Consider the following 27,965-nt stretch of genomic DNA (forward strand, 5'->3'; position numbering starts at 1 on the left):
TATTATCAGAATCTCTACTGATCAAGGAACTCTCTACTTGCTCCTCATGCAGACAGGACCAGAAACCTTTGAATGATTATCAACTTCAAATGGTAGGAATAAAAAGGGGGGGGAAGAAAAAAGGAAATGATCAATGAAGCCCCAAGAGCTATTATATGTTAAATAACCAGAACAAATCAACATTTAAAATATCAATTTTTCCTCTCACTGCTTAATGAATAGGCTTTTAAGAAACAAATAGACACTATATAGAGTTTTCAAAGTTAAACCAGAGAATGCACTATTTTTATCATCTTGAGACTTTTATTACAATGTTAAAGGCTACGTATTTCCTTTTTGCTTCCCCTTTCTCCTAAACTAATACTGAAAACTAAAACTTTCAATCTCAGCACAAAATGTTACTGTTTCTCTATTTCTAGAATGTGCCTAAAATAAAATTAAATGGGTTAAATCACTGTAGCATTATTTCCTATGTACTTACCCTAAATTATTATTTGCATTAAGCAAATGGCTATCTGACAACCTGTCATATATAATTCCATTTAAAATAGAATTCTGTCTTCTAATTTCCATATCACTTGCTCTACCAGCCAGACTCATCCCATCCTTGTCAGCTACATTCAGGCTGTACTAAAATGAAAAACCTCAGGGAAGTCCATCCAGTGCACTGTCTCCTTTACCACTCCATATATGTTGGTTCCCAAGTCAACTATTCCACTGATACCAAATACCCAGAAATTTACTAGACTGGTTTGGACCTGAGATTTATATCAAACATAATACTCACTATACATACATTTCTTTCTGGACACTCTCCACTAACTCCACTACATCTCATAAAAAGTGACATAGCTCTCATAAGGAAAATGCAGAAACTAAATGGATCACCTAGGCAAAGGACCTAGAAAATACTACACTGAAAGGGATAGACCACTTGGTTGATAGCTCAAACTTACAGTCCACTTGGTGCTTAGCAATACACAATGCTCTTCCTCCTAAAATTTTAAGTCATCTTGTTTGATATATTAACCCTTTGTTGTCTGACCAACTAGAGTGAGTATGAGAGTCTTCTCAGACCAACCCTTATATATATATGTCAGCTAAAGATGTCTATAAATGATATATGTTCAGCCAAACAAACATTTGCTGAGATATCTTCTATGATCTATGAATACAGGATATACAAACATCAGTAAGGTAGGCCACTAGCTATCTTGCAATTTATAGTTTAAATGAAAGAAAGACATATAAACAAAAACACCTGTGATAAAATACATTTAAAACATCCCTTGAAATATAGAAGAAGGAACCGTCTTTCTGCCTGGGAATCATAGGGAACATTGCCCAGGGGAGGCGACAATTTGCATCTTAAATGATAAACAGGTAGCAGGGTAGGAGTTATGGTAGTAATCAACAGAAGCTAAGCATTAGCATGCATGTAATTTAGTAGAATCTTGGAAATCAGATTGCTACTCGAAAGTAAAATATATTCTATTCTGTCCTATATTTAGTATAATAGAAAGCATTTCCATTTCAGTATAATGGAAAACTCCCAGTATACTATGAACATTTAATACATATTAAACAAGCCAAAACTGTGAGAACCTTAATGACAGAAGCACACAAATAATGACACAGATTTTCCAAATAATTAATCATGTCCTACATGTTTAAATAGAGACCTCCTCAGAGATAGCAAAGGTTTTCTTTTATTATTATTATTGAAGTCTATACTCCAAAATTTCATTTTGTATATTTGAAGCTTCATGATCAAATATCAACCAGAATTTGGATGACAGGACAAATACACAGGACTCTGAGACACATTCCCTCCCCCCACACACACACACCGATCAGATAATTAGAAGGAGGTTCTGTCAGGACACTCCATGTTAATACACAGAAGGCTGAAGGGTGGGGAAAGGAGGAAATACCTCATCAGTATCATTCATTCAAAAGGCTAAAGTGGCCCAGGGGCACATGGATGGCTCCATCAGTTCAGTGTTCAACTCTTGATTTCAGCTCAGGTCATGATTTCAGGGTCTTGAGATCGAATCTTGTTGTCGGGCTCAGCACTCAGCACAGAGTCTCCTTGACACTCTCTCTCCCTCCACCTTTGTCCCTCCCCACTGTGCACATTTATGCTGTCTCTCAAACAAACAAATCCTAAAATTTTTTTTAAAGGTTGAAGTGGCCCACATATGAAAGCTAGCTAGAAAAAGTTTCTCAATTACAAATAGGACACCCCCAAAACCATCTCATTTAATGGAAAATTATTTATTTGTTGGTATATTATAAATTGGGAAAATCCCTGATCCTAGCATTCCAACACTGACATTGACAGCTGTATTAAAAACAACTCAGGATCGGCACACCTGGGTGGCTTACTTAGTTAAGCGTCCAGCTCTTGATTTTGGTTCAGATCATGATTTCAGGCCCTTGAGATCAAGCCTGGCATCTGGCTCTGCACTCAGTAGGCAGTCTGCTTGGGATTCTTTCCCTTTTCCCCTCCTCCTCCCCCTGCTCACATGCCTGTATGCTCTCTCTCTCTAAAAATTAATAAATCAGTCTAAAAAAAAAACCTCAGAATCTGCTCAATCAAGTTACAATGGCTTTCAATCTTATCACTGCCTCTGAGTTAAGAACAAAAACTAAAATCCCTTTCCTAATTTAAGAAATCTTAGATAAAAACTTAGGTATTAAATAACATTGCATACTTATTAAAACAACCTTTTGGCATCAATGTGTAAAAAACACTACTGTGGAATATCTTAGAATATAAATTTGACTTGAAATCTATTTAATCTTGATTAATTTCCCCAAATTCCTAATAAGGGAGCAAACAGTGAAATGTCATTAATCAAATATCTTACAATTGATAGCACATTTTTCCAAATTATATTGTTTTCATAACAGTCTTTTGATGCAGATAAAGAGCTGCAATTTCCCCCCATTTTAATGGAAAGATTAAAAAAAAAAAAAGACTGAGTGACTTATCCAGGATAACACATTATGCTAGAAGCAGAAATAGAGGATTAAAATTTCCATTCACTCAATCAGAAAATATCATGAGCTTATTACATGAAGGGCACCATGGGGAAGAGCCAAATCAATGAGACATGAACTCTACCATTAAGGAAATTGCAGTCCTATTATAACAAGAGAAAATCGGAGAGAGTTTATTAGATGCTACAACAAAGGAACACACATATTATGTTATAATGGAATAGGAAGGATAAAATAATGAATTAGAGCTAGAATTAAAGAATTCTTTACTGAGGAAATGGTATAGGACATTGGCACTGGGCTTTGGAGGTGGGGGGTGGAGGACAAGAAATGTGAAGGTCATTTCAGGCTGAGCAGAGTCAGAGAGGCTTGAAAATATATGGAAGGTTGCATGAAGTCAAGTAAATAGGTAATTATGTTTTCAAATGTCAAATATGATAATACATATTTAACCTATACCAAGCCCAAGAATGAAATTTAATTTAAAAACAGATATAGCAGAGGCTGGTAGTTGCTCTTCAATAACTACCTTTCCCTATAGTGAAGCCTTTTCTTTTAGCTGGGAACATGCCTCCTACAAAGACTGTATTCTCCAGCTTCCCGTTCAGCTAAGTGCAACTCTATATCTGGCCAATGGACAAGAGGAAAACCATTACACTCAACCTTTGGAAGGTATCAATAAAGGGACGGCATGTGTCCCTTCTTCCAAGCTGCTTCTTGGAACATGGATTTGGTGGCAAGCCATGTTAGACCATCAGGATGAGGACAGAATCCTAAGGATAATGGGAACAATACGACAGAAGGACCCTGACTCCCTGGATAGCCTGATGTAGCAAAGTTGTCTCCTCATTCCTGGGACTACCTTCCAAATATAATGTGAGAAATTAACTTTTATTTTGTTTCATCACTTATTCTGGCACTTCATGATATGCATGCAAAATTATACACTAGCTTATATAAATAGGATATGCTATAAAGTAAATGCAAAATCAAAGTAATTTCTTGAATCTCAATTCTCAAAACCTAATGAAAATAACCTGAACATATTTAAATTAATTGCAAAGGATTTAATATAGTCAGCAACATATAATTATAAAAGGCTTTCAAATCTATTTTTAAATTTTAATCTACATAACAACCCTAGGCAGAGGAAAAGTCAGAAATCAATATTATTATATTGTAAGTGAGGAATAAGACAACATATCATGAATTCATAAGAATTTGATAGCTCCAAATTATATTGAGTTTAACCTCACTTAATCCATAAAATAATGACATATATTCCATACCACACTAATATACTAAAGATCCATTTATGAGAAAAGTGAAATGAGTTATCAATGCCAGAAAAAAGAATCAATTAGTGAAAAGCAGATTTTTGTTCTAAGTCGACAATTTACATATTGGACTTCTCAGTCCACTCGGTTTTATTGTGATTACATTTAAATATTTAATTGCTATCCATTTCTTATAGTGAATAGAGGAAAATTTAATAAGTCAACAAAAATATATGATCAGAGTGTGAATGAAGAAAGCAAGCAGGCTACAAGAGCCCAAGTGGAAATATGAACAGAGGAGAACGGCTGCTGGATGACCTGTGTGCACCAACTTGTCTGCACGCGAATCTGTTCACCCTTCCTTCACATGTTACCTCATATTGCAGGCATTCCAAAGAATAACTGGAATAAGAACATTCAATAAAATGATCTAAGGCATTGTACTTTACTGAGCTCACTGGCTAGCTACATCAGTCCACAGAGGAAGGGACATGGGTGTTTGCAACTTCTTCCCCTGTTCTTCCCAAAATCCCTTGAGCAAGGTCCTGATGGCAACAAGGGAGCTACTGAGGCCAAATTCAAGAATATTGGATCACTAGTTGACATATAAATTACAGTACAATCTCTCCCGCACCCCTAACTCCTGCCAACAGTGTTACAAATATGTACTACTGGAGGCACATAAAATCAGGTAACAGAGGGGGACTGGATCAATGAAAACCCATCACTTCAGGAAAATCAATTGAAAGACATGTCCCTTCTAACAGTACCTTAGAGTAGATTTATCTTCTTTTTTTAATGTGGTCTTGCCTTCCCTTACTACTAGGCTTTTTCACATTCTTAAATTCAGAACTGATCAGCCTCATCTAAGTTTTAAGATGAGTCAGATATTTACTAGTTCTATTATGCAGACCACTCATCTTCTCTAAGCATTGGCTTATTGATCCGTAAAATAAAAGTTGAAGACTATATGATCTGCAAAGTCCTTACCAGAAAGAGAATGTTATAGTACTGAGTTAAACTTCATCTCAGATTGCAACCCAATGTAGTAAATAACTGTTCTAAAGGAAGCTTGCTTTCAAATAAATTCTCAAAAGCATTGCTTAGAGTTGGATAGTAACAGTAATAACAAATGGCCCCTTGTGTAAAATAGTCCTGACTTTCCAAAGTTTACTTCTTTAGCTGTTAGGAATCGTTCAGCCCACCATTTTTTTATCCCAAGAAACTCTTCTAAAAAAGACAGGAAATTGCTTAGGTGACCAGGTGGTTGAAAATTGAGTGAGGAAGAGACTAGATTTAAAATTTAGATAATTATCTGCTCCTACTCAAATTTCTACAGATACTATTACACAATTCCTCATCACTCTTTTATGAGAAAAGAATATACCATTGTATCTCATATCCAAACTAATTTATAAAACTTTGGAAAATTAAGTTATACGTGGCAGCCAAAAGATGGGAACTAAAAATAGTAAATTATATAAATTCTAACTTGAAAAATCAAGTTAGCCATTTTAATATTGGGGCTGGATAAAAAAAGTGAGCAGTGAAAACTGTTCTGAGTAATTCCAAATAGTACTTTCTGTATTCCTGCTTTAGCACTTTCCTTCTTAGGGTGAAAGTGTAGGGGAATTCCAAAGTGACCTCTGCTCAACTTAATACTTCAGAATTTAAGATTGGAGCCATTTAGACTTTACCACCATTGACAACTTTTTCCAACAAATCTTCATGAATGCCATTTTTCTGTATCTAGAACCAGCAGGTCACCTTCAATAAACACAAATTAAGCAACAAATTGAAAAATAACCATTGTACAAATTGTTGTATTGCATGCAGACATGCTGGAAAAGAACTAAGTAATGAATTCAGGTTAGCTAGAGTGGCCTAAAGGAGAACGTGCTCTGCTTAGAAATTTTACATCTGTCTTTTGAAAAAAGAAAAATAAAAATAAAAAGGAAAGAGTAGTGTTTTTATACCTCCCAGTGGAAATACAATGGATGGATGAGATGACGAAGGATGGATAAATGGTCATGATACAGATTAACAATGACAGTAAAGTGTATCTGCTCATTCTTTGCTTAACATAATTTCCCCCAAAAAAGGCAGTAATGCTGCTTCTGAAACCATATTAAAACCATACTCACTCTCTCCTTTTCTTCCCCTAGATGCACCTCTTAAGAGGAAAACAATGTTAATAACTTAGCCTCCCCTTCCCCCATCTAAGCATGGTTTAGTCAATCCCATCTATTTTCATTTGGTGGTTTCACAAATGTAGGCACTGTCCCCCTCTAAAATCGCTGTTTGGATTATCTACATTTTGTTAGCAATTATGCTTTGACTGGTCACAGTTTGCAAGCTTCCCAGAAACAAGTTTCAATCTGTAAGTCCAATACCAACAACGCCATGGTGAGAATCCTATGAAGCCTTTGATCCTCCCATTACCTGAGGCGTGCTTCCCATCCTCACAGCATTGCCTTCTAAAACAAACAGTAAGAAGGTACATTCAAATATGCTTTGCTGCTGTCTGTAAGCCCAAATGTTCACAAGAAGTCACCTTCTTGTTGGACAAGCATAAGAGTTAAAAACTCACCTGAGGCTTTGCATTCCCCAAATTTAAATAGATTATGAATGTCTTTTTCACCTTTCAATCCTATTTGTAATTAGGCTATAAACTTGAAGAGTCTGAACGTACCTATCCATAGGCTCGACTTTAACCTCACTAAGTAATATATAAGACACTCAACAATTAGCCTGAAAAGCTGCTAAAGGGGATATGTTTGGGGTGGAGGTAATTTACTTAATAGAATCACATAACCAACACTTCCCTTAACCAAAATTGTATTAGGCTCAGGCTACAAATATTTTAAAAAAGTTAAATGCAATTGGTTCTGAATCAGATATCAAATCCACGATTTGCCACTTGCTAGCTGGGTGAATGGTCTCAAGTCACCTAACCACACCTGCTTCAATTTCCCTAACTGTGAAATGGGTCATAAAATATCATCAACCCACCACAAAGTTTTTAAAAAGGTAATTCAGGTAAAGTCTTCAGGATTGGGTCTAATATAAGCAACTGATTTTTAAAAATTAGGAATCCTTTTAACCATCAAGCCCCTACTCATAAATTTGCATAAAGCATGGTATCTCAGCCCTATGTCAAACAGATTAATGGATCCGAAGATGTGAATTCCTTACTGTAATGGTCTTATATTTGTGATGGAAAGACAATACTATTTGACATGTTGGAATATCACATATTTTATCAAGAATTCAAGAAAGAATTAGAAATTCCTAAATTTAAAAACTGTGTGTTTATATTTATATTTATATAAAATTAACTATACATATATTTTTTCAGCATTATGCACTAGGCAGAAGACATGCTTCACAGAGAAGAGATTAAAAGACCTAATTAAATGACACAGAAAAATGGTCTGGAACCATGTTGTTAAATTCTTAAAAAGCAAGAACTACATTTTATTCATTCACTATTCCAGCGATCTCTACCCTCTCAGTAACATAGTATGTGCTTCATAAATGTAATGAACGCATGCCTTAAACCCTCCACAAAATCTCAGGATCTAACACAGTAAGCACACTGAGTGCACTTAGTAAGTATCTAATTGATTACCGTCATGTTATGATACTGACATCTCCCCAACTTTCTTGTCTTTTCTCTGATGTCCTCTAACATCAGGGACCAGACAAAGCCTTTCACCTACAGACCTGGTCAGACTGAAGACAGGGCTGAGCCTGAGCCCAAGCCTTGCGCAGCACCTACAACAGATCTTAACCTGTTTTTTTAAAAAAAATATTGATAGAAATCACCCGAATTTCAGGCAGGATCCCAGTCCACAGTATCAATTTGATTCTGCATCTAAGCATATCTGGAGTTGCAGGATAAATAGTCCTTAATTATCCTGAAGGAACTAAGACTTATTCTTAGGAATTACACGCCATAGCTTTTAGAAAACCTGGCTTAACAAAACGTCATAATTTTCGTTCTTCTGAAAACAAATCAACTATAAAAAGAAGTCCCCATGTCAGCATATCAACTGTTTTGCATTTGAATTATGTTGTCAAGTTCAAAACAACGGAGCAAAACTAAAAGCACTGGCATGTGGCAATTAAGACCACAAGCAATGAAATTAAGAGATAAAGAGAAAAATACTACTTAGAAAAAGATTAAATAAAATCACCCCAGTTTAATGCCTACTCCTTCCCAAAGGTTTTCATCTGCATAGGATACTTAGACTCACATACAATGTAATTTTATATCCATTTCTGCTTCTATTTCTGCACTGAAATATTTATAGAGTGCTCAGTATTTCTGGAGTAAATTATACCTAGATCCTGATAAAGCTGAAATCACCTAAATTACCTTTTTCTGTTCAATTATTTGGAAGAATGGAGAAAGAAAGCTTGACAGAATAAAGAGATGTTTTAAGAAATGGCCATTTCTTAGCTATAATTGCATTCTTTAGTGAATATTGATGCCTTGAGGGTTACACGCAGTCAGCACAGCTACTTTTACCAAAGGCTTCAAATAAAATCCAAATCAATTTATGTTATATGAATATACACACTGTATTTGAACACAAAACTTAAGCTGAGTGTTCTGCTGGTTTACATGTTAAGAATAACATATGAAAATACACATTAAGAGTATGTAAAAACAGAAGAAAAGTACAAGGTTAAGCATAGTCCTGTGAATACCCTCCAAGATTAATCAAATATCCCAAATCCTAGAAATATTCTAACGTTATGCCATGAGCTCTGGCAATCTAAAGTTCCAAACTCTGAATCACTATGATGAACTGAATTTTTGTGCCCCCCAAATTCCTATGATGAAGCAAAGGCCCCAGCGTGGCTGTATTTGGAGATGGGGACTCTAAGGAAGTGATTAATGTTGAATGAGGTCTAATAAGGATGGGGCCCCATCCGATAGGAGTAGTGTCCTTATAAGAGGAAACGGCAAAGAGTTCACCCTCTCTCTCTCTGCACGCACATACCCAGGAGAGGACATGTGAAGACAATGCAAAGGGGACCATCTGCAAAGCAGTCAGAGAGCCGTCACCAGAAACCTACTGTGCTGGATCTTGACCTAGGACTTCTACTAGCCTATAGAATGGTCAACAGTAAATTTCTATTGTCTAAGCCACCCAGTCTACAGTGTTCGGTTATGTTGGTTATGACAGCCTAAGCAGACTAAGCCAATCACTATTAATACGAGTTCACTCAGTGAACTAGGAAGAGTCCTGGTCCAAATTATTACCTTGGTATGAGGCATTCCAGCAGACAAGTGCTACTTCTCCTTCTGGCAACCCAATCTTCTAGCCTCTTATGGAACACTGTGGTAATTACACACTGTGTGCGTGAGTTTGCGTGCACACCCATGACACAGTTCATGAATGCCTCATGGGGCTCTACTTCTACCTTCCCAAATCACTAAAAGATAACACAGGAAAAGTCACAGTAGAAGGCAAGTAGCTACCTGTGGCTACAACAGCAGATGCTTGGCTACTAAGGCTTTAAATCTGCCCACATCCGGTTCGATCAGGAGGTGCTAGCAGTTGGGACCCTACCTTGTAGGGCAATGTTTCACATGATTACTTTTTAACTCAGGAAATGCTTCCAAAGGAATATATAATCTTATTATCCTGAATTACTTTTTCACAAAAAGAAAAATAACCATAATTAGGAAAATAAAAGTTTAGATGAAATAGGAGAATGGGATTTAGAGGTATAAACTTCCCATTTTAAAATAAATAAGTCATGGAGATTACAAGTACAGCATAGAGAATCCAGTCAATATTACTGTAATAACATATGGTAACAGATGGTGACTGCATTTATGGTGAGCAATGAGTAATGTACAGAACTGTCAAATCACTACGCTGTACACCTGAAACTAAAATAAATAAATAAATAAATACAGCTTAAAAAGTTTAATTTGTGACTGATTGCAAAGTTACTTTTAAATTAGTGATATCCATGTATAACTTCTGAATTCTTATTTAACCAGTTTTACACCATTTAATTTAAAGCAAGTTAATTATGTACGATGCCAATGAATGACATTTTAAGTGATGATTTTGGGGAAGAACGAAATATATGCATAAATGACCAGACTGCAAATTCAAAATCCCTTCTAATTTTAAGATATAATGTATGCATTCATCATTTACATCATAAACCCTACATTATCAGAATAGCACGCATTCATTTAGGTTATCGTGTGACTAGGAAAAAAGTACCACACCCAGTTTCAACTAATTATCACCAAACAGACAATGGACGATACCTATTGATTCATAGTTTGCTAGGTGCAATATATTCTCTGGAATATTGTGGATTATCAGTTAAGAAATCCTACTATAACTGGTGTTTGAGGGAAAAGAAGTGTACTTAAAATGGGGAAGACTGGGTTTAAAGAGACCAGATAAGAAGACACTACAGTAATCTAGTTAAAAAATTTTAAGTGCAAAGACTGAATGGCAAGAAGTAGGAATACAAAGAAAGATGTAATTAAGAAGGAGAACTAACGCAACCCAAGAACCAACTGGCCACAGGGACATCAGAGGGGGGAGTTGGGAATGACTGATTGAGACTTCTAACCTGAGTAATGATGACAAGTAAAATTTTATATCAGCAAAGAGGTAAATTATTCTCAAGGCTCGCTTACACAATCACATTCACACAGCTACACACATGCCTAAATAAATGCAGATTGTCCTGTGTTTCTGTTTAATAACCCCACTGTCTCAACTGCCCCCTCTAAGTAGCTGACCGTCCCCACCATTTACACAATGAGAGGATTAGATGTTAGCAAATGGCAGGGGTGACACTGCAAGTTAACACTGTAATTCTAAAATGCCTCAGCACAAACGAGACCACCATTTCAGTGTGAAAGGAAGGATGCCAACATGGAGTCTGGAGATAAGAATTGATTTTGCAGTAGAAATTATTTGTGTTTCTTTCTTATCTCTAGACAAAACATTTCAGCAGCGAGAAAGAATCATCTCCTATAGTACTAATTAGAAACGTAAATCTCACCAAGAGAAATGCCAAGAAATTTTATTGTTTGTCACTATACATGGTAATAGAATTTTCTGACATTTATCCCCCTAGAAAAATGCAACATCTTTAATAAACCACAGTAAGAAGCAGAGATCCTAATTTCAGCATATCATAACATGGACTGCAAAACAGAAAACATGCAGAACCTTAAGGCAAGCAGCTAAAAACAAATTTATTCTAAGAATTATCAGTGGGGGTAAAAAAAAGTTCTCATTGATACCAGAATAATTACAAAATCTTGGGCTGTCAATTGCATGTACCACATTGCAAAATCAAAAATACATCCATATTCTGAGTAACACTAAGCATGACAGAGACTGTTTATAAAGCTTTTCAAATGTCCCTACTGTGATACGTAATTATAGGCTGTTGCTCTGCAAACAGTTGATGAAATCTAACAGATTTTTTGTAAAGTAAGACATCTATAATCTTGTAAAAATGTACCTCATAAATATTGCCCTGCCCCCAAGCCAACGGAGGTTTTTTTAATTGCTTTGTGTATGTGGGGTGTTTGGGGGGGGGGTGTATGCCACTGCCTTATTTCCACTATAGAACTATTTGCCTATTAGCAAATAATGTGAAAACTAAATCAAGGTTCATGGTACCTTAATGACGGGTATCTTGTAATGATAACGCCCAGCACATAAGACATTACCCTCGCTGAGGAATGACTGTTCTGCTCTCACTCGGGAAGTGCTGCAAGCCTGCTTGCTTGCCCTTGCTGCCCCTGGAGGTGTCCCTACGTGAGAGCACATACTTCTTTGGAAGCATCTCTTTAAAAATTACATGAGCAGAGAAAAACGTATCCTCAGGCATCAAAAATCCCTCAGTCCCCTTTGTAAAGGAATTAGAACTTCTGAATAAGCAAACCAAAAACAGAAAAGCAGAATTAGGACAACCCCAAATGTTATCCAAACCAACATGGTAACTGGAGTTACTTCTCTTTGTCTAGGAACATCTTTCTAATTACTGGAGACAAGTGCTCACTTTGGTAGTACATGTACTGAAATTACTGAGGACAAGACCATATTCTGCAGCGGCACCCTAACTCCTTGAGGAAGGGGGAATGTTTAGTCAAGCAGTCCAAATAGGCATATCAAATATCCATCCACAAAAGCAGCAGACTGGAATACACATATTTTTATCCCCTCTGTATGAGCAGCATGGCTATTTGATGGACGATAAGATTCTGATCATATGAAAAGCATCCCAAACAGCTATGTCTTATCGACTGCTCACAACTCATCAACGCTAAGTAACAGAATCCTGCGAAAACTCAGAATCAGTAAAGCAAATACATAGATTATATTGATAAAAATCTTCTACGTTATTATACAGAAGGGAATAAAAACCTACCCAATAGGTTTTCATTAAAAATTCTAGCAAATCATGCCATGATACTATTTTTCCAACAAAAATCACATGTCCTTCTGACCTTTTTTAAAACCACATGGAAAGTACTTTTTTCAGTCTATCTTTTTCAGATAGATATTAATCACACACTACACATTTTCATCTATAACATGAAAAAGATACAAAGAACATGATATAGAAAAGCTGTCCTCTTTTTATCATGTCTACATAAAAAGTATGCAATTTAAAGTGTCACTTGAAAAGAGAAAAAGCATAAAATGTCAAGAATCTCATCGCAGTCAAATAAATTAACAATATCACATATACTGAACTCTTTCAAATACTCGTATCAGCTTTGCCAAAATTACTGGTGTGTTTTCTATTACAAATTACAAGTTTAAACCAGAGGCACTTAGAGTGTTTGAAAACAGGCAACAGCACAATAGCCTCACTTTCTCACATGTTATCTGCCAGAGATTATCAGCATGCATATATTTAATGGGATTCCACAAAACTGTTAGGTTCTTTTTGCTTAAAACATACAAAGTATTAAATAGGATGGAAAAATAAAACATAGAATGTTAAAAAGAAAATTCTAACACCAAATAGAAGTCAATACTAAGCACCAGAAAATTAACATCTTGAGAAAGAAGATTTACTCAACAAATATTGATTGACTATCTGCTGAGTGCCAGGAGTCTTAGATACCCTGCTCTTAAAGAGCCCACAGGCAGGTGCAGGTAGACAAACAAGGACAAAATTACAGGACAGTGAGGTCAGCACCACACAGAATGAAGGACCCCCCCACCACCAATGAAACTTGAAACAAATGGTATAACTTCAAATCCAGGTTCAGAATGATGATGGATTAAGACCCAATCTTCTCTTTTCTAGAAATGCTAGGTACAGTGGTGGACTGTTTGGGGGATGACCACTACCATAACCTCTCATCCACCAAGACCACCAGCAGGTGACAGCCACCTTAGTAACTTTCACAAGCACTCCCCTCTCCCTCCATTCAATCAGGCATATCATAAAACCCGAATTTCTTAGAAAACACATCATTAATAAATACCTAGAAATTAAACAGCCATGTGTGACTTTATGATGGTGGAATTTCTAAATGTAACTTAAGAAAAATAGATACAGTTACACTTCATTTACTCTGCTACCATAAATATTTGGAAAACATTTAGGAACTTGGAAGGTAGCAAATATTTGCCCACATTAAGTGGGCAAAATATAACAACATACATGACAGGTAGCAAAGCCCAAAACTCACTCAAAGCACGTACTCCTGTTTTAGAGATGATTCTCATAAGCAAACCAGGAAGCAAGGGAAGAGTGGTCACAGACACACTGGCCATAAAGAACAGATCACAACTGGCAAGAGAGAGAGGACTCAAAGAAAGCAGAAAGAAATACAAACGAAAATGTGTAGTCTGAGGCCCTTCAATGCAGAGCTGATTTTACTGAATACAACTTAGGGAGAACCAGGGTCTCTTTCTTTGCCTGCTCCCTTTCTTATCCCACTTGTGAATTCCTCACAGGTACATCCAATATTACCATACTGGTTCATCAGTATTTGTAAAAACAAACATGTTTTTTTCCTTATGGAAGGACACAAAAATTGGGTGGAGAGGGTAGAGAGGGAGGGTTATATTCAGAGAAATAGAGGGTTACGTCTTTCCACTTCAGTATTCTTTAAAGAAGCTGTTTCATGTTTTGTTTTGTTAACGACATATGCTAAAGCCCTTTAATATACCGTTCTGGGAAGACCAGCATTTTGAAAAATAGGAAATAATGCTGTTATAATAATAAGTGTAATTAAAATGCTGTTCAGAGGCATGGTACAGGAATTTTATATCTCAGGGTACATAAGCAATGGCAGCACAGTCACTCTTGTTGAGAAGAATATCGTAATGAACAAATTTCAAATGTCTGCTTCCAGGAGATGCTTTTTATGTCTATGTTGGCAGATTCCACTGGCACAGAGCCCACATTCAACAGGAGTTGATATCCTTAGATATTTTTTTTTTTTACCTCCTCTTTTCTTTTGGCTGCTGCACAAACATTTCCAGTGCTTTCTAAATGGCATAAATATTTTCAGGGTTTTTGACAGGCAGCAAGGAGAAAATTAATTTCAGGGGTCCCCATTTTGCTCCCTAACTCTTCACGCTGACATCTAGCTTCAGAGAACAGGATCACCCTTACCAGAGCTGCTAGGCTCTGTCAGTGGCTTCTCTCCCCATTGTGGCTTCCAGTTTGCTGGGGACACGACTCTTCCAAACGGTGTAGCTACATTATCTTAGGCTGTGTCTTCAGAACAGGCAGAAAAAGCCTCCAACATAGAGATGAAAATTTGAGCCAGATGTCTTACACCCCTCTAAATCGTGATGTTTGTGGATGAGACTTGCAAAGGATGTATTTTAAACAGCTAGAAGCTGATGTTATCTACCCTTTACAGTAAGAGGGGTTACAGATGATACTGATTTTTTTAGGACAAGTTGGCCTCAGGAGGATTTTCCTTTCTCTCAGCAGTTCTATCTCGGTATCAGTAAAAACACCCAAAAGATAGCTCTGCAGCTCTGATTTTCACCCAGCTGCAACTACTGTACACTCAATGGCTTATAGGTAGATAATTTCATACAAAAGTAATTCGCTCTATGTAACATGGACGATTACACACTCATATGACAGCTCTATGTATTTTATTTCATAACAAACTTCTTTTTTCTCCTTGCATAATATCAATATGGCCCTCAACTGGTGGCTAAAGCCAAAACTGAAACATTAATTACTAAATAAAGGCTCATCGTAGATAAACAAAATGGAGTACATCTCCATACAATGGAATATTATTTGGCGACAAAAAAAGGAATGAAATACTGATTCATGCTACAACACAGACAGACCTTGAAAACATTTTGCTAAGTCAAAGAAGCTAGACACAAAAGGCTACATATTGTATAATTCCACTTATATGAAATGTCCAGAACAGTCAAATCCACAGACACAAAAAGTCGAATCATGGTTACCAGGGGCTAGAAGGAGTAGGGAAAGGCAAATGACTGCTTAAGGGGGATGGACTTTCATTCAAGGTGATGAAAATGTTCTGAAATTAGATAGTGGTGTTGATTGCACAACTCTGTGAATATACTAAAAACCAATTAATTATACCTTTTAAAGGCTTGACTTTTATGGTATATGAATTATATCTCAATAAAATTGTTATTTTTTAAAGGCTCAATAGCTGAGTAATGACACTCCAAGCAGAGGATTTCTAAATATAAGACAACTAAATTGTCAACCACGTTTATTAGCACTTGGGAGTTTTATCAGAGTGATGTAACCTTTATAACTGGAGACTATCTATTAAGCCTGTAAAAGTGTTCCTCTTTACTTTCAGAAACAAAAGCTCCTCTTATAAGACACAGAGAAAGAGGAGTAACTCCAATGAAGGGCTAATTCATGCAGCAAGGCTCTTTGTTAACAAAGTACATTCTATATTAACCTGTCTAATGTATTTTATTAAGCCAACAGGCAGTTACAAGGAAATTTTGGGTCACCCAAATATTTGGCAATCACAAAAGAATCTGTAGGTAATTACTGATTCCACAATCAACTACAATATCAAAATCTAGATACATCTACTGCTTTGCAATTAGTGGCAATGAAAACAGAAAATGTAAATATGAATACTGACCTTGTTTCTTTTAACCCTTCTTTCTGAATGACTTCCAATATCTGCTTCGCTGTCATTGGTGAATTGGGGTGTTTTTCTAGTGCCTAAAAAATAAAAATAAACATAAAATTCCTAGATTATTGTATGGAAGCATACAAAATAAAAATGTGTGTGAATCATGCAAGGCTTCCTTAAAATTTTTAAGGGGAAGGGGCTGTTATGTCAAAACAAGGTCTCATCACACAGTTTGGGTGTCCAAAATGAGAATGCAATTCTTTTCTGGACATTTATGGCAATTTCTGCAACATGGGGTCATTTTTCAAAAAAAGTCACAAAGGCATACACGCCAAAACAAAAACAAAAAAAAAAAAGAAAAAAGAAAAGAAAAAATGTGAAACCTGAAAACAAAGTTAATAAGTGTTTGTAATTTCCTTTATTAAAAATTGCAAATATTTTATGGTTAAAGACAGATTTTCAGGCTATTAAAATGTTTCCTAAATCTCCAGGACCTTGGAAACATTGAGCCTGGACACTACCAACAGCAGGGAACAAAGCGCTGGTTAGAAATACCCTCAATGGATTCACATTTTGATCAACCTCTTTTGCATTTAAAAAAAAAAAAAAGAGAGAGAGAGAGGGAAAAAAAATCCTTCATGGCAAAAATGGGGAAAAAGCATACAAAAACCCAAGTAAGTTATTACAGTGTGTGTTCCAGTTCAGCTCAGTTTCCTTTCTTCTGCCTTTTTCAATTAATTTCAAGTAAACCCCTTCCTCTTCCCATTCAGCCCATCTCAGTTTTATGAACTGAGTCCCATTTTTCTTTCTCTCCCCTTCTGGCCTGCTTATTTTTGAGTGCAAGGGAGTTGTTTTAAACAAAGCGTGGGGAATGCATGGGACACGGCTCATTATTTCCACAGGCATGAGACCATCAGACCTGGAAATCAAGTTCCTTTATTTATCCAGGAATATCACTGGTTGTAGGGAAGGTAATCAACAACAGTGTCCACTCTGCTCACCATCACAGACTATAGACTGGGGCCACCTCCAGGTATGAGAACCAAGTCTACACGCATCCTTACAATGACTTCCTCCAAGGGTAGACAACACCTACTTGAAGATGCTGTACAGAGCTTCTGCACATTCTAGAGTTCTAACTTATGATTATTTACTAGAACAATCATAATTATTAACAGGGTCTCTTTAAAAAACTAGAAATTGAAAAGGCTTCTGAATCTGTTCAAAATAGCTCTGCGATCTCACCTAACGCTCATGGCCAAATCGCAGCCAGTGCTGGCAAAGGTTCTATTTGTCAAGGTTCTCCAGTGACTTACAGACAGCCTGCCCCATTCCAGCCTTCACCATCGGGGCCCATTTCCTGTTCTCCCCTCTCTCTAGTTCCCAGGAAATGTTCCCATTCTTCTGAGTCCAGATCAGTCCCTTAGCCATAGTTGGTAAGTCCTTTAAAGAATCCAGCAATATGAGCTACGCTAGAAAGAGGGTATGGCAACAAGTATGCCCACAGGAAAGAAGGAAAATGGTCCTCACAGAGGAGGCCACTGGAGAGCTCACCTGAAAACCGGGAAGGGGGAAAAAGAAACATAGGCATAGCTGTATAGGGAAGAGGACTAATGTGTAAAAATATTGGTTTAAAAAAAAAAAAAAAGGCAAGAAGGAAACTGCATCTTAGAGCTGAAAAGGGGGAAGATTAGATCACAGAGAAAGGCGGGAAAGATATAGACATGAAAACAAAAAGGCAAGAACTGTAGGTAGAACGGTGCGTACTTATGAGTTACTGAAAGGAGATGCTGTGGGCGCATGGATGCGCATGGGCCATATAAAGGGTGGGCATCACCCCAAATGACAGGCAATGCTGGGGACACTCATGGTCTCTCATAAGAGATATGGGCAGAAAGTCAAAAGACACAGACAGACACAAGTAAGCAAGCAAGGAAGAGGGAATCTGGCAGGGAGAGGCACAGGATGGCAGAATGAGGGGGCGAGGGGACAAGGGAAAGAAAGGAGGAAAATTGAGCTGAACTGGGAATGTCCAAAAGGCAAACTGATTAAATCTAGAAAGGGCCGAAGAGGAAACTCCAGCGTACTGGGCAACGTTTTAACGGAAATTTGGGTGCACTCAAAAGTGGGGTTACTCACTGTGGAGGATTCCCTGTTTCTCTTCCTGAGTACAGGCCCCTCAGCACACCTGGGCAGCTCCTCCCAGCAATTGAGAGAATTTGGATAGCCCTGTCCCCTTCTCTATGACATCACATCCTACTCTACAAAGGAAGTAAAAGTGCCAAGAATTACATCATGAAGTGGATGAGAGGCAGGAAGGAAATGAAGCCATACAAAACACCAGAAGCCACCCTCAGTTCCTGCAAGACAGAGAAAGGAGACAGAGAAGGAGAGGTTCCTGGTTGTGAACAAGCTTCACTGAACTAGCTGTGTGAACATGAACAGAACAAAAGAGAGAGAGATTACCTTCACAGAACAAAACATTGATTACCATCAAAATAATGCGACACATGGCGTAGACATGAATCAGACACATGGGCAGCCATACTCAAGCACCACAGCGGGCACGAACCACAGTCAGAGCGAGACAGCACACTATGCTACCAGGCCCAAACCCTGGAATGAGGAACTGCCCTTTGCCCCAACACTCTCTTGGCTAGGAGGTGTTACAGTTCCACACGCCCCGCAAAATTAAACCTTCCAAATGGTCTTTCTTGACGTTTTCAAATACAAATAATATTCGGACATGTTTTCATGGTTACATAATACCTGTTTTGATTTTAACACGTTCCTCTGATTTGTTTCCCATCTTGTACCTACCTCTTTAGAAACTGGGGTCAAGGATGCATTAGAGCATGGAAGAAAGTAAGATAACTCACAATTTTTAAGACTCTTTATCACAGTAAGATTTTATAGGGCCAATAAATATTTCAGAAAATCAAAACACGTTGAAGCAGGCTTGGGCAATTATGATGTTAATTGCGACAAAATGGAAAATGAAATTCTAAAGTTTTCCATGGATAATAACCATTTAAAATGACTTTATTTTTGGAGAGTAAAAATTGGAAAAACACAAACTCATACCTATGTCATAGAAAACAAAATGTACCCATAAACCTAAAAACAAGAATATTAACCACTGCTAATGCTTGTGTTTTCCCTCTAGTTTTTCCTATCCATACATATCAGTGTAATATAATTATATAAAGTATATGCATATATTGTTAGCTATCTTAATTTTCTCTATGCGATATGAATTCTTCAAAATGGGCATCATCATTCACACTTCACTGAAGATAGACATTATACTGTTTTTAAAATTCAACAAAGAGTACATTGAATGTAACTTTCTTAGAGTGTTTCAAAGGATATGAACCCTGACACGTCTCTTGCCAACTGCTTCCAAAACCATTTTAACAGTTTATATCCACCAAGCAGAACTCAATCTGCCGCTCTTACCACAATTTTGTCAAGATTCAGCTTATCTTTTAGTAGTATTTGCCACCTTATTAGGTCAGAAAGTAATGGCTCACTTGTTATTCTAATCATACTTCTGTAAATACTAATGAGGACAAACTTTTTCTTTTTTTTCCAAATGAATATCATATGGGCTATCACAGGATATTTCTGTTTTCCTTAATGTATAAAAAGCTCTTCATATAGTAAAATAATATTTATTATTTTGTAAATAAACAGTAGATATCTATCCTTTTTGTTGCTCTTTTGGTGGTATTTTAGGTAAAGTTTTCTATTTTCACAGGAACAACTCCATCAGTTTTTTCCATTCTGAATTCTGTCCTAGGTTTAGAGATTCCTTTTATCCAGAGATCAGGCAAATAATTATTTGATTATAATAAAATTAATAATAAAATAAAATAAAACATAATAAAAATAAAATATTTGTAGAAGTATTTTTCAAGTATTTTTTATGGTTTTACTTTTTAATTCATCTATAATTCATCATTCTGTAGCAAGGTGAAACACTGACTTAAGCCCCACCACCTATAAATAAGTCAAGATTCCCTACTATAATTCGTTTCACAAGCCAGTCACGGTTAGTGAGTCATTCTCTACCCTATATTAATATTAGGGCAATGAAAACTCTTTGGGATGTGAAACCAAATAAATGTGGGAACCCAATATATAAAATGCACAAAAGCAGAGCTATCCTTGTTAAGATGGAGAGGAGAGTGCGCAGAGCCCCCGTACTTATTCCCTCTAATCGCCAAAGGCACTTGTGGGAATTTTCAGGGTGTCTAAAAATTGAACTGTAAACCACTGTCCCTGGGGCTCATCCAGGGTCCTGAAAGATCCCCTGATCTTTCATTCAACTGATGAAATGGCACCACACTGTTTTAAATTGCTCTAATATTATAATACACTTCACTATCTGGATCGATCACTGTTCTCATTATTCCTTCTTAAATTTTTAATTGTTCACTTCTTTATATTTCCAGATGAAATTTAGATTGGAGTTAAATGAGACATCTAATTAAATTTTTAAGCAATTTACACAGTGTTCCATGTGTTTAAGTTTTGTTTCATAAACAGTAATAAGCATTTTGTTGTTTATATTTTCAGTTGCAACTATGAATACACTTTTTCATATAATATTTTCACGTTTTATTGCTAAGACATACACAGGCATTGAATTGTGATAATTACTCTCTATATGAACAGCTAATTGAATTCTTAATAGTTCTAACAGAATAGAAATGCAGAATCATATTTTCTACAAATAATGTGAATTGGGTCTCCTTTCCCACACTTCTGTGTTTTCTCATTCCTGTATTATTTACTTTGGATAAAAACTGATCTAGTCCCTTTCAAAAAAATTTTTTGCCGAAAATTAAGCTGCTTTGTCATTTATTTCCTCAAAAACAGGTCCCCAAAACTGCCGAGTTTCGCAAAGAGTATCCACAGCTACAAGGATCAGCGCTGCCTTGCCAAGGGAAGACTGTAATTAGAACCACTGGCCAGATATCAATGTCTCTTCTACACAAATCGGTCTGTCACAGTGCTTAATCTTTACATAAAATGCCCTTCCTTTCTTTGTAAAAACAAATCACCCTCCTGCGTTCAAGCCCTATTTGTGAGTCCACTTTACTCTCATTCTCTAAGAGCTCTGTTTTGCACCTTTCATGCTTCCGCCTGATGCACTAAAGTCCCTTCAATCTTCCTTTCCCTCCTTTCTTCTGCAGTGCTACTCCCCAGGAAATTTCAGATTTAACGTGGCTCTCCAAAAAGGGGGATGTCCATTGCGAGGGATACAACGTTTGTGTACAATCAGCCACCTTCCTAGCAATGGAGCCCCCTGTATTTTTCACAAGACCTCAACATGTGTATAGAATTGCCAAATACACCACTGGATTTCACCTTCTCTACTTATAAGACTATCGCAGAACCAATCTCAAAAACATCTAGACTCATGCTACTTTGAGACAAGACAGACTTATTCCAGAAACCTCCTCCTCCAGATTTCTACAAGTCCCAGTAGAAGGCGGTGGGGGGGGGGGGGACATAACAAAACAAAACAAAACAAAAAGCTTTTCAAAGAAAGGATGGTAATGTAGTTAAGAACAGAGATGGTTTGCCATATCATTTAGGGCACCAGCCAAGCTAAGAATGTATTCTTCTATGTTTCAGGTTCAAGCATTTTAATCTAATAAATAAAAGATTCCGAACATCTTAAGGCTTATTCCAGATTTCCCTGGTGTCTCTCAAACACAAAAGTCATCTCCAGTATCCCTAAGATAAACATACTGGACCAATGTTCACCTAATGGGTAAAATCTTGGTCCTTCAGGTCCTAAACAAAATTTTCTAAGCTTACTTCTTAGAATGCAAAAGGAAGAGATTTCCATAATTTGAAAACGCATCCATGGTATATGATTAGATTTGTGGAATCCTATGTGAGCACCTAGCTCCCTCCCTTTTTCTAACACCAGCTTGTCTTCCCTTAGTCCTGGCTGGCAGTTCATTGAAATGCTTACCTCTTTAAGGTCTCAGGCCTTAGGTAAATGGTTTAAGGGTTATAACAATAAACCATCACATAGCTCTGTATGGTTAAAGGGTGCTTTCACATAACACAGTTTATTGGCTCTCATACAACATGTATTATTTTATTTGACCCTTACAACAACGTGGTGAGATGCACTGAGGAGGCAGGATTAACTTTCTCAGCGATGCACAAAGTTGAAGTAATTGTTTCAAAGCTAGTACAGGACAGGACTTGCATACATGATAATATATAAATAATAAATAATATATAATATATATTATATAACATATAAATAATATATAAATAATAAATAAAAAGCTAGTACGTGGAAGGACAGGACTTGCATACATGATAATACAGATGATGATAATATTTAAATGTAATAAGAATAGTTCCTACTTGCTAGGCAATTCTGTGCTAAGTCTGTAGGAGCTTTCCACATATTACAGTAGACTCTGGAATTAATATATTAAACATTCCCTACTTCCACTATTCTTGAGAAACCTCAAATGTCCATGTCATTCTGATGGAACATGAATTGGGATCACTGACAGGATTCAGACGAGGAAATCAACCACATAGAAAGTGACAGCACTTTGCTGACTGCCCGGTATCTACAGCTCAGTTAGGCTGTTCTCTGCTCCTAACATATGTGGCTGCTAGTTAAGGGTCTAAACATGATACAATTTTTCTATTCTACCTGCATGCATTTTATGGGGGAAATTATATGTTGCCACAGTATTTATGAATGTGTGACTTAAAAGATGTGGATTTTGTTTTGATACCCTTGAGAATCAGGGTATCAAACTACTTCACCCCAAAACAGCAGCTTCCAGGAAGATCAAGTGCCCCTGAGGTCCAGCAGCCAGTAAGTGAGGGGGTCTGGCCCTTCTGACACCGAACTCTGCTTCTTCTACTTAGCGTTAAATTGCTTCTCCTCCTGAGCACAGGGATTGTACAGAAATGGAAGGTCTATAATCAAGATATTATACACAGTATCTACCTCATAATCCCCACTTCAGCAATCTATCACTTAAGAACAATCAAATATTTCTTTGAACTCTCAGATAATGGTTTAAACTGTACCTTCCCTTGGTAGCACCTGTCAAATAGATAATTAGCAGTATCTGCTTAATGCTATTCTTGTTACACTGAAGGCTTTGGTCCTCACTCATGTCCACATCCCCAGACTGCAGCATGACCAAGCAGGCTAATACAGAGGCCAAGTTAATTTGGAGAGATGTGTCCAGTCACTTTCTGAGGTTATGGGAGCTGCAATCAGATGAACCAAGAGCCCCTACTCACTAGCTGTCTGAGCTCAGATATTTAACCTCCCTGGATCTCAGTTTCCTCATTTCCTCATTTATAAAAATGCTGTGAGGACAAAATGAGATAATGAATGTGAAGTGCTTATTATTCCAATTCGCCAAATGACTGCCTGGAGCAGTATGTGCTAATAAACATTAGTTAACACTGTTGGCTTGGGGGCGGGGACCCCTCTGAGCACATCCTAGAAAATGAGGAGAGCTATTAAAAAAAAAAAAAGAAAAAGAAAAGAAAAAAAGATGGGCATTAGATGTAGTCTCTCTTTGAGATTTCCTGTGTAAACTGCACTCCAGCTTCTACGAATACGGCAAGTCTCCTCCTGCTACCCCTCATCGCCTGAGCATGGCCAGACTTCCTCTACTCAGGGTTCACAGGTAAACCCGCACACACTGTGCCTAGTTTCAGCATCCAACAGTCTTTTTATCTGTGTTTAACAAGGAGGGTTAGACCATATGGCACTATTCTAGACACTGCTGTGTTACCCAGAAAGAAAAGCACAGTACAGGGACAAATTATCCTGCTATACTTGTGTTACAATTCAAGTAAAAATATAGAATATCAACAGTAACAACTTGTTTCCAGCCACATACATTTCAAGACAAACTTTCAAGCAATAGAGTATTAGAATATTAGAGTAATAGAGTATTATTGAATACCCATCAAAAAAAAAATCTGTCCATAAGATTAATTTAATTGCGCAGCCTCATAAAACAGAGCACAGCTGAGAGGAGAAAAACGGCTTTGTGAGGCCTAGAACAGTTCAGAGTGATCATTATCTGAATTTGTAGATAAAGATCTATGGGACTGAGAGATGACTTCTAATTTCCTGTGGATTTTGGCAACTTTGTTCTACCTCATTAAGTTTCTAATCTTTTGAAATAGTTGTCATTACATATAAAACAGAAAGCAAAAACAATGTGAGAGAAATCCAGAATTTCTACAACATTCTAAAAAGGGTAAAAGAAAAATATTAATACCTACTTAAATGATGATATAGATGAAACTGTTTTAGAAAGTAAAACATATCTTTAATGAAAGAAATACTTCTCCCACAGAAATGTGCAGGCAGTGTACTATATTTTAAAACCCACTAATTATTAAAAAGCTTTCTCTGTGCATCAAGTAAAAATTCTGCTTTCCTATGACTTCTACTATGTAGTCCTAGTTTTTGCCTTTGAATGTGACAATTATTTAATATTAAATTACAAGCACTTTCCTAACATGAAAGCTTAAGGTAAAGTGATTGTGTTATACGAATTTACAAAATGGGTTCCAATCATTTATTCATATGATATGCTGCCATTTGTTTGAATACACCATTAAGGGCCCAGTCTTCTTTCATCTCTAGGCTAACGGATCCTCAGTTGCTTCCATCAATCCTCACATAAAATGGTTTGCAGACACTGTCTCACAAAATACCCCTTGAACATTCTTGAGTTTGCCAACATCACTTGTAAAATACATGCTTTAAGGATTATGCTAATTGAATGAATTTAGCTAAATACCATTAATAATTACTCTAAACGTAATTTGAGTGAAACATAATATAGTAAAACTATTATCTCCCTTTTCTAACTCATATAATTATGTTAACACAAACTAGTATGACACTCGCTCTTTCTTAGCAGTCCTCAGGCCGTCAACCAACTAAAACTTCCAGAACTTTCAACATTTATTTCTGAAATCACATGCATAGTTCTGTGGTATAGATTTCAAAACTTACTGGATGTAAATGGATGTTTGTTCAATGCACTAGGGTTTGTTTCAATCCATTTTTATGGGCTCTGAAATCTTATCATTCCCAAATATCTTTTTATTCCAGGTACCAGGTAAACTTTGTGGTATCCACAAATGTGAAAAATACTTATCTCAGTCAACTTTCAACTTTTTAGATGAAGGTTGTTTGTCCTACTTTATAAAGTTCTTTTGGAATCATCATTCTCTTGTTCGACTGTCCAGTTTCCCTTTGTACTTTGTGATATCTGCACATTTGACAGTATGACTTTGATGTTTCCTTCAAGTTACTCAGGACAGAGCTGAACAAAGCCATGGAAAACAAAGCCCCAACAGTGTGGCTGCTGCTAGAGTCTTCCTTCAGACGCATCCCGATTAGCCAAACAATGCGCTCAGCTATAGATCTTCAATCTTCTAAAAATTCATTTAATTATACTTCAAATGACTGGCTGAAATTTAGTTCCAACAGGAGCATCTTCCTGATATGTAACTCTAATAATCCTATCAAAAATAAATTAATTTAGTTTGACAGGAATTAACTTAGAGAATCCATAATGCCTTCCAGCGATCACTACTTCCATTTCTAAATGCTTAGAGTCATCTGCTTAATAGTACACTCTAGAATTTCCCTGAGAGTGGAGATAAAGCTCAATAATCTGTGATTTCAAACACTTCCTTCTATCTCTTTCTATAATAATAACAATAGCCAACACACAGCAGTGACTCTGCATCAGGCATTATTCTAACATGTATACAAACTCACTTAATCCTCATAGCAACCTCCTCATCATTTAGGGACTATTATCACCCTCATTTTATGACAGGATGAGGTAACTAAGGTGCAGAGGGGTTTATTTAATTCTCCCAAAGTCACACAGCTACAAAGTAGTAAAGCCAAGATTAGAACCCCGGTAGTTCGATCCTTAGACAATTACTCCCCTGTCCCCATGATTTTCCCCGCGATTATCAACAGCCCTTCTCCTCATATCTGCAGGTTCTTTCAGTGTCTTGTCATCAAAACCACATCTCATCATTTCATGTTCCATTTAAAATACAGTGGAGATAACTTCTGTGTTATTTTATCACACCTTCTTAAGAAAATCTGCACTATTTTTTTCTGTACTATTTTTTTAAAAGATGTTATTTATTTACTTGTCAGAAAGAGATCACAAGTAGGCAGAGAGGCAGGCAGAGAAAGAGAGAGGAGGAAGCAGGCTCCCTGCTGAGCAGAGAGCCCGATGCGGGACTTGATCCCAGGATTCTGGGATCATGACCTGAGCCGAAGGCAGAGGCTTAACCCACTGAGCCACCCAGGCGCCCTATTTTTTTTTTTTTAAAGATTTTATTTATTTATTTATTTGACAGAGAGAGAGAGAGAGACAGATCACAAGTAGGCAGAGAGGCAGGCAGAGAAAGAGAGAGGAGGAAGCAGGCTCCCTGCTGAGCAGAGAGCCCGATGCGGGACTTGATCCCAGGATCCTGGGATCATGACCTGAGCCGAAGGCAGAGGCTTTAACCCACTGAGCCACCCAGGTGTCCCTTTCTGTACTATTTTAAAGGAGAAAAATGTAATGAAATATTTCAAAACTGAGAAAACTGAAAAATCATGCCCAGTAAAAGATGCTACCACGCTGATCTGTTATATCATACTAATTTCATGGCAGCTAAAATGCAGGGGCAAACTCCTTTGGACTGAATGAAGGAAATATCAGCTTATCAGAGCTGATAAAGATTTTCCTATTTCTTAAGTAAGAGAATTATCTCCTATGGAAATTCATATAGTGGTATTGGGTGGTTATGAACAAGATCTTCAATGACAGTGTCACAAAAACAAGCAAAGGACAGTTATAAATTTTGTCATGGACCCTCTCATAAAAATATAAACATAAAAATTGAGAATAATTATGTAAAATAATCCAAGTAGATAGTCTTCCCAAGGGTCCAATATAATTATTAGGATTATATACTCCAACAACTAAAAGTTTATTTATATTATATTATTATGGATATAGTAACTCTAAAAACCAGGCTTGTAGATGGCAAAATACAATATTATGAAAACTAAGGATCTTAATGTGTATTTTTGCCCACACATGGGAAACTAAAAACCTGTCTACATGGAGACCTATGGACAAAGCCAGCATTCTCCTCAAGATAACACTCTGAAGCAGCAATCGGTTGAGACCCCAAATTTCTATATCTTGGGAATTTTTACAAGGTGCTTGTGTTAATAATAGAAGGTAGTATGTGCATAACGCTAGAAAGCATTCTGTAATAGAAACATGCTAGGTCATTTCGCAAGAACTTGAATTATGCTAACATATTTAATTCTTACAACCACCTGTCAAGGTATATATTAATGTTATAGAGAGGACTGAGACACAGACACATTACTTCCCCTCTACTACACGATCCCTAAGTAAGAAGCCAACCAAACCCATGCCTTCAGTCTCCAAGTGCTTCACTGTCCCAATATACCATCTTGTAGT

At 36.9% G+C, this 27,965-nt stretch overlaps 1 protein-coding gene across 7 annotated transcripts in view; it reads right to left on the reverse strand.

The window, feature by feature from the left end:
* The window catches only part of ASXL3 (ASXL transcriptional regulator 3), a 196,072-nt gene that overhangs the window by 147,237 nt on the left and 20,870 nt on the right, over positions 1-27,965 (reverse strand). For 3 of the 7 annotated variants that reach the window (XM_047698328.1, XM_047698330.1, XM_047698334.1), the window contains 2 exons: positions 16,423-16,505; positions 13,169-13,171 (listed from right to left, as the gene is read on the reverse strand). In XM_047698328.1, coding sequence (XP_047554284.1) covers positions 13,169-13,171; positions 16,423-16,505 — 86 coding nt within the window. Of the gene's footprint in view, positions 1-3,669; positions 3,733-13,168; positions 13,172-16,422; positions 16,506-18,555; positions 18,628-27,965 lie in introns of those variants that run through there. The other 4 variants (XM_047698329.1, XM_047698331.1, XM_047698332.1 and 1 more) reach the window with 4 other exon arrangements.

This window comes from Lutra lutra, chromosome 12 (genome assembly GCF_902655055.1).
Source record: "Lutra lutra chromosome 12, mLutLut1.2, whole genome shotgun sequence".
Classification (NCBI taxonomy): domain Eukaryota; kingdom Metazoa; phylum Chordata; class Mammalia; order Carnivora; family Mustelidae; genus Lutra; species Lutra lutra.